This window comes from Pempheris klunzingeri, chromosome 15 (assembly GCF_042242105.1).
Source record: "Pempheris klunzingeri isolate RE-2024b chromosome 15, fPemKlu1.hap1, whole genome shotgun sequence".
Classification (NCBI taxonomy): domain Eukaryota; kingdom Metazoa; phylum Chordata; class Actinopteri; order Acropomatiformes; family Pempheridae; genus Pempheris; species Pempheris klunzingeri.
Window position 1 is genome coordinate 1268305 of NC_092026.1, and position 12814 is coordinate 1281118.

The window sequence follows — 12814 nt, forward strand, 5'->3', positions numbered from 1 at the left end:
TCCTGGAATGATCCTTTAACCAGAGTCCATGATTGTAACTGTCGCCGTGTTACTAATGTGAAAAAGCGCAGCTGACGGTGAGGAGGCTGCAGAGCAGAAACCCACACAGCCCGTCTGCTGCAGGAAACCAAGTGTTGATTCTCTGTCAACAGTTTTTTATGAGTCCTAATAACCACTGAGAGCAGATTCATATCTGCTGCTCTTCACACCCATGAACTCTTCTTCCTCTCTGCAGCTTTTTCTCTTTTTCTCAGAGGTGAACTTTATAGTTTAGACTTGGTGCTGACGAGAGCCAACAAGTCCTCACACAAACACCCCTAAAGGGTTCTTTTAGAATAGATTATATTAGGAGCTGCAGGAGCTAAACTCAGTAAATCAGCATCAGGTTTGTTCTTGTTCACATTTTCACAGCAAAGAGTTTTCTGATGTGAAATAAAAATAATATTTTCACAGTTTTTCTATTTACAGCAACAATAATGTAACTGTACAAGAAAACACAGTAAATTCTGTGTGTTGTTTAATATAATAAGTTATTTAGCAGAAAATATCTGTATAAATGATGAATAGTTTGTGTGACGAAGACTCTGTCACAGATTGTGGACGGCACATGTTTCAGGGTCTGAAGCAGAGCTGATATATAGTGCTGGCTTATATAGAAGCTACAGAGGTCCAGTGCAGGTGTGCTGATGGTGGAAGGTACCATCTCTAACCGGGTTATAGGTGATGTTACCTAACTGATGAAGCTGTGTCAAAGCTTTGGGGTTTATTTAAGGCCTTTGACTGGGAAGTGGTGATGCCTATAAGTAGGGATATTGTGTGATATTTTTGATTCATGTAAGAACTGGCAGTGAAGCTGATTGTTTAAAGGGAAGATTATTGATTGATCAGCGGTTGGTTGGTCCAGGGGGAGGGGCTTAACATTTATAAGGCTCTGGCCACCAAAGCTCACGAGGAGTCAGCGGAGTCAGACAGGTGACAGGTATTTTTACTTTTGGTCTTTTTTGTTTTGCTGTGGACGTCCAACTTTCTGTTTTCCTCACTGTTTTTTGTAAATAAAGCACCTCAATAACTTTTGCAACTCAAGCCATCTTTTGTTAGACAGATGACCCACCGACTTTTGTAACAGTTTGATTTGTGTTCCCGACCAGTTCAGAATATTATTTTACACAACCTTCAATATTTTGTGATGGTACTCTGCATACCAATTAAACTTTCTCTTGAGAAAACACCAGTATAAATCTAATAGAGATTCTGAAGGTAAAAATCCACAATAAATAGGTTTTATTTAATCTATTGAAAATAGGCATTTAATCATACAAGAGGAATAATAATAATAATAATACACAATGACAATGAAATATTGTCATCATGTCATCATGATAATCATTACTATTGAAATAAGAAAGAGAAAACTGAAATGTATCTATAAAACACATTTTGGAAAACGTGCTTAGGAATCGATCAAACTGAGATTAAAGCAAAATGAAACAACATTTGAATTAAAAACAGGAACTAAAGCTGGTAACACAAAGGAAATGAAATAATATCATTAGAAATATTGAATATTATGTATAAAATAAGAACTATGTCCTACAAATACTGAAAGTTGTTGTGGGAGCTCATAGAAAGCCTGATATTATCTGACCACGCTCCAAGCTGGCAAGACGACCCTGAGAACTATTAAGTACAAAGAGCCACCGAATGCAACAACATGTGTTTTTATTGTTGTCAGTCAGCACTGGACACGTAGATCACATACAGTACAATACATATATATTACATAACAGTGGTGTTTTGTGGGTACAGTTCATTTTCACTGCCTAATACTTCACTAAAAGTTATTATGTATATCTATCTATAGATGTTTTACCAATTTTAAAACATCTGTCAGGATTATTACCGTGACGCTGCTCCCCTCTAGTGGCTGTAATGAAGCACTGCGTCACCATCTGATGCAACTTCTGTTATTAATACAAACACTGCTACAGCTGTGGAGAACACATCCACACATCCTTCACACTGCTGCCTTTCAATGGCTGCAGGGAAACAAACACATTCACACACAATGCATTTACTACTTCTGCTGCTCTGACTACCATTACCGGCAGGGGTCCCACAGGGCTTTATTCTGGATCCCCTCTTATTCACTATATACATGTTACCCCCGGGGCAAATCATGTGTGTGGATTACATTGATTTCAATGGTTACGTCCATGACACCCAACTATATGTCCCGATGGAGCCCTGTACCACGGATGTACCCTGGTATGTCCTGCCTTGTTGACTGTAAGAACTGGATATATAAAAATGTCCTGCAGTTGAATTACTTCAGTTCACAAGTTATTAAAACGACCCCCTGTGACTCTTCAGCACGAGCAGCATTACACTCATGTACACCAGGTATGCACATGCCAGGGTGAACCGGAAGCACATTCTCTACTCTGCATTTGGTTGCTGTTTGCAGAAAATACTACGGAGGAGCAATGGTGTAAAGTAGGACCAGAGATTTGTTTGTTTAGACTGAGGACAAGGTGGGACTGTCCCGGAGTGAAGGCAGTCAAGGGAAGAACACGTCATGACTCTTCAGACCCAAACTGGAGGCAAACGTTTGTGTCTGCCTCATCGCTTTCAGAGGTCTCCATTTCATCCGCTCAGACTAAAACACAGTCCCAGAGTTTTCAAACTAAATCAAGGTCAGCAGCATTTTCAAATCTCTTTGTTTTAGGAGCTCCAAAGTGCAGAAGTACAGTCACCTTTAGGTGTAAACTGAGCAAACGTTTAAAACAGAAATGTTTAGTGTTCACGGAGCCTGAGAGAAAAAAGGTCATCCACATTTTAATCTGTTACAGACTGAACTATTGTAGCGTACTTTATGAGCAAAGCTTTCAGGTGAAGGTGAAAATAACAGCTTTGAGTGTGATCTGAGTGGATTCGCTGTGAAAGAACTAACAATAATCAATCAATACATCAAATGTAAAGAGACAATCAAACAAAGGCTCTCAGCTGCACACCTGACGCTCATCCAGTATGGACCGGCTCAGCTCTCCGCTCGTTGCTGGTTTGTCGGTGGTCTCTCAGACACTACGGCTGAACCCCGCTAGTTCTCTGGTGTCCCTGTGTTACTTACCTTTGCTCTCCTGTGCTCCAGGTCTTCTGTCCTCACCAGCCACAGACACCACACTCTGGGTCTGAATCACCTGCTTGCTCCACTCACCATCAGGACTCCCAGATCTCCAGCCTCCACCCGCTCCTCCGCCTCTCGCCGCCTGTTTTCCACCACGTGGAATCTCCTCGTCGGCCATGTTTACACGCCTGCAATAAAACCCTGTTTAAAAGTCTCCTTCAGCTTCCACAGTCCACGTGTGTGTCCAGCCTTTCTACTGAACTTAACAGAGCTGCATTTCTGCTGGGACTCGTCCAGGCCTCCAGATCTGAGCCAGGCCTACGCAGGCTGTCCTCAGGCATGAACTTCTATAATCCACATGATGGAGAGCGGTGGAAACGTGCAGTATTTTATGCTGGTTTGGTGTGGCTGAGAGTGGGATGAGCTTTCCTCCGGACGGGGACGCTGTCCACAGTTTGAAGCACGTGGGAATAACGGACGGGGCCAGAGAGACGTTAAAGGTCTCCATGAGCACTGGTGCCAGAGAGGAAGGCCTGGTGTAACAGTGATGCTAGAAAGACAAAGAAGGCACCAACAGTAGGAGCAGAAGCAGCTGCAGCTTTAGTGGAGTCTGAAACAGTGTGTTGTTGCAGACACTAGAGGGAAGCAGTGTGAAGGTTTTATTCTTCACAGCAGCAGCAGCAGCAGCACAGAACAGATAGAAGTACTGACATATAAAGTGTAGTATGAGGAGAGAATTACAGATTTACACAGAGGACTGTAGTGTCAGAACATCTGGGAACAACATCAGCATCATTTCATATGTATGATATCAAATGTTCTATAATATCATCAGATATTATAGAATACAGAGAGTCAGGACGTGTTTCTGTCCTGAAAACAGCTGAACATGGAGATACAGGTACAGCTTATCTTTTATAGCAGCTCCTATATAGGATTCAATAAAGTGAAGACATATTTCACAAGACACAATAAAACTGATGAAGAAGAACTGAATATATATGAATAAATATTCAGTCATTTCCAAATTAGCAGCAGTTTGTCTTTATTTCATAATATTAGAATCATAATTTAACGTTTTCTATGAATTAATATGTGAATATTTTAATTAAAAACAACTGCAGACAATAACAAATATAGATGATAATGAAACTGAACTAGAATAACCACAGAATACTTTTTACAACAGTTTGATTTGATGTGGAACTGCACTTTAAATTATACCCAGACAGTCCACAGCAGAGAAAAGATTGAAATATTATTTAGAAAAATAATGTACATAATTATTTAGACACAAAATCTGTGATATAAATATTGTTGGAATGATTTTATTCTACGGCCTAAATCCTCCTGTTGTCAGAATCAAATGTATGAGATCAGTAATCAGTGTTGAAAGAACATTTAAAGTTTCAGTGCGTTTGTGTGAGTTACTGTTTAAAACCAACTGGAAGCAGAAGTGGGATTATTAGTGTTTTCTTGGTTTCACTGCAGTTTACAGCATGAAGAAAATCTATTTGAACACAAACATGAGACAGAAACAAAGATCAGATCCGTCTGCAGGGAACAGACTGAAGACTGAAGCGCTGGGAGGAAAGAAGACGTTTAAAAGACAGAAAAGACCAAAAGGAAAATGAAACGACATCCAGGCAGCTTTTGTCCCCACCAAGGTTGAAAACATTTCACTCTGGACAAAAGCCTAGTTTTGTCTTTTCATCCCAGCTGCTGAACAACAGATAACAGAGTGTGTTAGTGAATTCACCACCAACCTGACTGTGTTTGTGGGAACAGGAAGGTTTTTTTGTGTTTCTCAGAGTTTTTATCTGCTGTCAGACTGAAATCAAGAAGAAGAAACTTCTGACTGAATGAGTTCAGAGAAACACACAAGTCTGAGAAGGAAGAATCATTTAGAAGAAACATTAACAACACTGAGAATAAAGCAGAGATAAATAGTGTCAGTAAGAAATGAATCTAAAACCTCAGACTCAGCAGAAAACCACAGCACAGCTTCAGCTGAGCGTCACTCAGCAGCAGCGTCCTTATCTGTCCGCCGCAGGGGCTGATGGGAGGTCTGAGGACCTGTTAGAAACCACGCGGCCCTCGTCTGATCTGGCAGCTCGTCCTCGTTTGGCCTCGGCTGCATCGGAGCGCCACTTCTCCCCAGGTTCCCCAGAGGAAACACCGCCGCACAAGATGCTTTTCCTCCCGGCTGCTGCTCTGTGCTGGCTGTGTTCAGGTGAGTGTTTCCGGCCAATCAGGAGCCAGCAAACTCAGGCCTTAGCAGACACTGTCACACTGACCTCCATCTACCTGTCTGTGTCTCTACAGCGCTGGTTGCCATGGCAGCAGAGCTGATTCAGGATGATTTAACATTGACCAGGAGAGTCGGAGAAGAGGTCTCCTTCAGCTGTGAAGGAACTGACCAGTGTGATACAAGTTATGTGTACTGGTACCAGAAGACAGACACAGGAACATTCACAGTGATTCTGCGTATTGATAAGAATAATGGTGAAGTTAATTCAGGTTACAATCATCCTCAGAAAAATGATTTCTCAGCTGTGAAGAAACAGAAGGGCTGGGAGCTGCAGATCCAGAGAGTTAACGTCTCTCATTCAGCCTCCTACTACTGCAGCTGTTGGAAGGAAGTTTACCACAGTGAGAAATGATCCCTGCAGCCTGAACAAAAACCAGCAGATGAACAGCCGTCAGACTGTTTGTGACAGGAAGAGAGCAGTGAACCAGCCCAGCTTCACATATTTCACCTCCATCCTTCTAGCTGCAGGTTATCAGGACCACATTTCCATAAATGTCCTGTGGATGTTTCTGGTCCCCAGAGGATGAACCCCAACGTTTAGGCCATAAGGCTGCTGAACTCAAGCTCATCACTGTCACTGTACTCACAGCACACTGGTGCTCTTTACCTTCATCCCTCTTTGATCTAAAGGTCCCTGTTTACATCTCTGTCTCTATGTGCTCTCTACATGTTTGTGTATATATCCTATATATAACTGTACATCACTAAACTGCAGTCCAGCTGCCCCTGGGGCATCCAGAGCCGTTCTCAGGACAGAGGAGATCTACAATCCTTCCAGCAGGTTCTGGATCATCCTCCCAGTTGGATGTGCCTGGAAGACCTCCAGGAGGAGGCGTCTGGGAGGCGTCCTGACCAGATACCCAAACCTCCTCAACGGGCTCCTCTTGACCCAAAGGAGCAGCGGCTCTACTCCGAGCTCCCTCCGGATGTCTTCATCTCAGATTCCTTCCTCTCTCCTTATTTTACTTGCATGATAAAAAGTCACAGTCAACACAGTCAGTTAATGAAGTCGATCCTCTGGGGACCAAGAACGTGTGTACAAACTTTGATGTCCATCCATCCATCCATCCATCCTTTGGTCCAGGTCCGATCCATGTGGACTAAAGCAGGACTGACAGACATCAGCACCCACAGAGCAGCACTGCTGGTGTGTCTAAAGAGACAAAGAAAGAAGAGACAGTGGTGTTGATGTGAACATTAGAGAAACATCATGGAGCTGAAATATGACTCTGCTTCATCATTTGGACTCGTTCAGCTCAGCTGACACATTCAGCAGCAGCAGGTTTTTGTTTCAGGCTGTTTCACTGTGGGAGGATACGGCTACTGGATCTTTGGCTCTGGAACTAAACTGTATGTAACAGGTAAGAATAAACCTTCATTTTCCTTCAGTTGTTCTATTGAACAAGTTCAAATGTGTTTTAATCAGTTTCTGCTGCTTCGGGCTTCACATGTTAGTTGTTTGATAATTAGTAGAGAAATCTTGCAGCCGTGCAGCTGTTGTTACATCAAACGGTTCATAATTCCTGAAAATACCTTTAAATCTCACTGCACAACTGGAGTCATTCTTTATGTCTGCAGGAGATCAAACTCATTTATACATTAAGAGTCTGATATCGGCGTAGTTACAAATATACAGTATTTGATCCTCTCAGTAATTCAGCTCCATCTCTGTTTGTTGAAAACAAGATAATAGACGTCATTATGCCTCATTAACCATGTCACTAACTGCATTTTTACAATAATCAATGAATATTTTTAATGCTGAGCTCATATAATGTGCTGTGTTTGTGATATAATATAGGACGACACATAACGGCACACACGCATATATATTAGTATCCTAATACAATTATAATATCTATAAATATAAATATTATGTGACGCTCAAATATGATGAATTCTATACTGCTGTAATTTAAACAAGACAATATTATATTATATTATATTATATTATATTATATTATATTATATTATATTATATTATATTATATTATATTATTTACATTTTAATCTAGTCTCAGGGATTGATCTCTCTTATATGTCAACACATCCAAACATGTCATTGTAATTGTGTATAACAGTTAAAAATGTTACAGAAAAGTTATTAGAATAATGTATTGTATGAATATTGATTAGTTTTTTTTAAATATATGTTTCTAAAAATATAATGAGAATCATCAACTGCAAAATGATGTTCAGTTGAAGATGTAATTTGTTCTAATATGTAAATGATCCCCAACATGGAAAAAGTATTTTCCGCTGTAGGATAAATTGAATCATTATATTGTGTCACATTATACTCAGTATTATCACTTTTATATGAGTGTGTCCTCCGTAAATCAGGACATATCATGTTCATTTTGCTCTATTGAAAAGTTTAAAAAAGTGTCATTTAAAAAGTGAAATGATTGATGCACCACTTTGTTCTTGTCCTGATTGGGGTAAAGTCTATGGTGGTAAATATATAATATGTTATACATGTTGAAGTGATTGACATGACAAATGTATTGAACCTGTCCTTTATTCTAATATTACATTACCATAATATAGGGAAATGATTGTCCATTGTTTAAGGGGAAAATCATAATGACCTTATATCACATTATTAGGAACAATAATTCATTTGCAGTTGTAGTGAATGAAGTTTGTAGATTCAAACAAATCCTGATTTCCTTCTGTCCCCATAGAACATATGAAGACAGTGCACGACAGGTGTGTCACCATGAAGGTGAATCCAGTGTATGCAGTGAACTTTGTGCTGTATTGATGAGTAGTTTAGTGAGCAGAGTCCAGGTAGTTTCCAGGATCACACTGAATGCAGTGCTGTGCTGTGAGCTGCTGTTGACCGTGTGAATGTGTGTCTGTGCTGCTTGTTGCTGCTGTCAAACTTCAGGTGAGCAGGTGGTGAAGCCCGTGGTGAGCCTGTACCCAGTAACATCCAGAGCCCAGCAGGAGGGGAAGAGCTCCCTGCTGTGTGTGGCCTCAGGCATGTTTCCTCCTCTGGTCCAGTTCTCCTGGAAAAGACAAATGGTGAACGGTCGTCCGGTGAAGATGGGAAATGCTGAGGGAGAGCAGCTGAAGCTCAGAGAGTCTGGATGCACCGGTAGAATCATAGAGATTGGTCGGGAGACACTGTCCACAATTAAATACCACTGCTCTGTGAAGCACGAGGGGGGAACAGTGGAGGCCCAAATAAGAGAAGGTAATGAAGGCTTGGTGACTGTGTTCAGCACTGATTCAGCTTCATGTGGAGACGTTGTTCAAGAGAGCAGAGCAGCAGAGGACTGACATTTCTGTTTTATTCTTCTTCTGTTTCAGAAGTTTCTGGTCCTCCAACATCACCTCCAACATCACATCCACCATCACCTCCAACATCACATCCAACATCACCTCCAACATCACCTCCACCATCACCTCCACCATCACCTCCAGCATCAGCCTCTTTCCAGTCCCAGTGCAGGGTGAAGCTGCTCTTGCTGCTGTCCACAGTGCTGATAGTGAAGAGTCTGGTGTACTGCTGTGGACTCTGTCTGCTGATGATCTGCAGAAACAAGAGACCGTCCACCAACTGCACAAATGCTGACTGACTGTTTTCTGCTCCTCTTTTCTCACCATAAAATCTCATATATACACATATACACACTATACAGTTATATATACTTATATAAATAAACAAATACATATATATGTATATACAGTTACACAGAGGAACAATCTGTAAATACTGTAAATACACTTTCATATATATAATTACTATTTTAAGTTTTCAGAAAATGAAGCTAAATCATTAGTCTGGTAGATGTTTCATCGTTTATAGTATTGGTGCTTTCCTTCTGCTTCTTTTAAATATATTATGGAGAGTGTTGAAGGGTTTTCAAATTCTCTCAGTGTAACAATCTCATTAAACTAAAATATCACAGTGTCTCTGTTTAATAAACATCTGTGTTTTTATGATTTTCGGTTTGGTTTCATGACAAATAATCAGGAATAATTTCATTGGCTGTGTCTGTTGAGACTGAGAAGTAACTTGACTCAGTGCCAAGAACAAATGTGCAGGAAGATCTAAATATGAGCACACAGCTAAACAAGGACAACAAATCCACACAAAGATAAGCTGACACAAACATATAGCTGTTATATACAAGTCAGTAGGTGAGGGTGTGTCACCAGGTCCAGAACTGACCCCTTTTATAACTGTCAGTTTGGATGTTCGACTCTACGCTGATGACGCTGTTGTTTACACGCATGAACGACCAGCAGAGCGAGCTGCTGTGAAGCTACAACTGCTAAAACATGATGACATGGAGGCTTCATCAGTCAGGTTTAGGGTTGAATGTTGGCAAAATAATGGGTGTGTTGGTTGTTTCTGATCCAATAATACGCCAAGAAACTTTTACTTTTACTTACTTTTACTTTTATTTCAGCTGGTCAGTTCTGACTTGAGCTGTTTCTCTCACTGATTAATACCACAGATCAAAGCTGAGACAGTGAGTACTGAGCGCTGAAGTCAAACTTAAGTTCCTGGAACGATCCTTTAACCAGAGTCCATGGTTGTAACTGTCGCCGTGTTACTAATGTGAAAAAGCGCAGCTGACGGTGAGGAGGCTGCAGAGCAGAAACCCACACAGCCCGTCTGCTGCAGGAAACCAAGTGTTGATTCTCTGTCAACAGTTTTTTATGAGTCCTAATAACCACTGAGAGCAGATTCATATCTGCTGCTCTTCACACCCATGAACTCTTCTTCCTCTCTGCAGCTTTTTCTCAGAGGTGAACTTTACAGTTTAGACTTGGAGCTGACGAGAGCCAACAAGTCCTCACACAAACACCCCTAAAGGGTTCTTTGTCGGTGCCCTCCTGAACAAACTAATGAGTGTTTTCTGATCTGATGCCTCAGTGGTTCATGTCTGGTTCACATTTGTCTTTTTAACTATCTAATTGGAGGACAGTGGTCATCAAAATCAGGATTTTTAGTTTGTTCTTGTTCACATATACAGTTGTGCTCATCAGTTTACATACCCTGGCAGAATTTATGATTTTTTGGCCATTTTTCAGAGAATATGAATGATAACACAAAATCCTTTCTTTCACTCATGGTTAGTCGTTGGGTGAAGCCATTTATTGTCAAACAACTGTGTTTACTCTTTTTAAATCATAATGACAACAGAAACTACCCAAATGACCCTGATCAAGAATTTACATACCCTGGAGATTTTGGCCTGATAACATGCACACAAGTTGACACAAACGGGTTTGATTGGCTACTAAAGGTAACCATCCTCACCTGTGATCTATTTGCTTGTAATCAGTGTGTGTGTATAAAAGGTCAGTGAGTTTCTGGGCTGCTGACAGACCCTTGCATCTTTAATCCAGTGCTGCACTGACGTTTCTGGTTTCTGAGTCATGGGGAAAGCAAAAGAATTGTCAAAGGATCTGCGGGAAAAGGTAATTGAACTGTATAAAACAGGAAAGGGATATAAAAAGATATCCAAGGAATTGAGAATGCCCATCAGCAGTGTTCAAACTCTAATTAAGAAGTGGAAAATGGGGGATTCTGTTGAAACCAAACCACGGTCAGGTAGACCAACAAAAATTTCAGCCACAACTGCCAACAGCACAGAGACAAGCCTCAAAACTTCTGGAACAAAGTCATTTGGAGTGATGAGACCAAAATTGAACTTTTTGGCCACAACCATAAACGTTACATTTGGAGAGGAGTCAACAAGGCCTATGATGAAAGGTCCACCATTCCTACTGTGAAACACGGAGGTGGATCGCTGATGTTTTGGGGATGTGTGAGCTACAACGGCACAGCAAACTTGGTCAAAATTGATGTTACAAGATGAATGCAGCATGTTAACAGAGAATACTGGAGGGAAATTTGCACTCATCTGCCCGGAAGCTGCGCATGGGACGTACTTGGACGTTCCAACATGACAACGATCCAAAACACAAGGCCAAGTCGACGTGTCATTGGCTACAGCAGAATAAAGTGAAGGTTCTGGAGTGGCCATCTCAGTCTCCTGACCTCAATATCATTGAGCCACTCTGGGGAGATCTCAAACGTGCAGTTCATGCAAGACAGCCCAAGAATTTACAGGAACTGGAGGCTTTTTGCCAAGAAAAATGGGCAGCTTTACCATCTGAGAAAATAAAGAGCCTCATCCACAACTACCACAAAAGACTTCAAGCTGTCATTGATGTTAAAGGGGGCAATACACGACATTAAGAACTGGGGTATGTAAACTTTTGATCAGGGTCATTTGGGTAGTTTCTGTTGTCATTATGATTTAAAAAGAGTAAACACAGTTGTTTGACAATAAATGGCTTCACCCAACCACTAACCATGAGTGAAAGAAAAGTTTTTGTGTTATCATTCATATTCTCTGAAAAATGGCCAAGAAATCATAAATTCTGCCAGGGTATGTAAACTGATGAGCACAACTGTAATATACAATAATATACGTTATACAATATAATAAGTTATTTAGCAGAAAATATCTGTATAAGTGACGAATAGTTTGATTTGTGTTTCCGACCAGTTCAGAATATTATTTTACACAACCAGACCAATTAAACAAAATCGTACAAGGGAAGTAATAATGATAATAATAGACAATGATATGAATGAATGACGTGCTTAGGAATCGATCAAACTGAGATTAAAGCAAAATCAAACAACAACATTTGAATTAAAAACAGGAACTACAGCTGGTAACACAAAGGAAATAAAATAATATCATTAGAAATATTGAATATTATGTATAAAATAAGAATTATGTCCTACAAATACTGAAAGTTGTTGTGGGAGCTCATAGAAAGCCTGATATTATCTGACCACGCTCCAAGCTGGCAAGACGACCCTGAGAACTATTAAGTACAAAGAGCCACCGAATGCAACAACATGTGTTTTTATTGTTGTCAGTCAGCACTGGACACGTAGATCACATACAGTACAATACATATATATTACATAACAGTGGTGGTTTGTGGGTACAGTTCATTTTCACTGCCTAATACTTCACTAAAAGTTATTATGTATATCTATCTATAGATGTTTTACCAATTTTAAAACATCTGTCAGGATTATTACTGTGACGCTGCTCCCCTCTAGTGGCTGTAATGAAGCACTGCGTCACCACCTGATGCAACTTCTGTTATTAATACAAACCCTGCTACAGCTGTGGAGAACACATCCACACATCCTTCACACTGCTGCCTTTCAATGGCTGCAGGGAAACAAACACATTCACACACAATGCATTTACTACTTCTGCTGCTCTGACTACCATTACCGGCAGGGGTCCCACAGGGCTTTGTTCTGGATCCCCTCTTATTCACTATATACATGTTACCCCCGAGGCAAATCCTGTGTGTGGATT

The 12814-nt window shown here is 40.7% G+C and overlaps 1 protein-coding gene across 1 annotated transcript; it reads left to right on the forward strand.

The window, feature by feature from the left end:
* The first annotated feature begins 5314 nt into the window (after positions 1-5314).
* Positions 5315-9111, forward strand: LOC139214693 (immunoglobulin lambda-1 light chain-like). The gene is made up of 5 exons (XM_070845603.1): positions 5315-5343; positions 5436-5776; positions 6749-6796; positions 8329-8637; positions 8754-9111. The coding sequence occupies exons 1-5, from the start codon at positions 5315-5317 to the stop codon at positions 9020-9022; spliced, it is 996 nt and encodes a 331-aa protein (XP_070701704.1). The 3' UTR covers positions 9023-9111.
* The last annotated feature ends 3703 nt before the right edge of the window (positions 9112-12814 follow it).

What these genes read in the sequence shown, in the direction of transcription:
- LOC139214693 (XM_070845603.1), top strand. Translation starts at nt 5,315, where the DNA reads ATGCTTTTCCTCCCGGCTGCTGCTCTGTG. An exon ending in AACTAAACTGTATGTAACAG is followed by an intron (nt 6,797 to 8,328) that starts GTAAGAATAAAC and finishes GTCAAACTTCAG; the next exon opens with GTGAGCAGGTGGTGAAGCCC. An exon ending in GGAGGCCCAAATAAGAGAAG is followed by an intron (nt 8,638 to 8,753) that starts GTAATGAAGGCT and finishes CTTCTGTTTCAG; the next exon opens with AAGTTTCTGGTCCTCCAACA.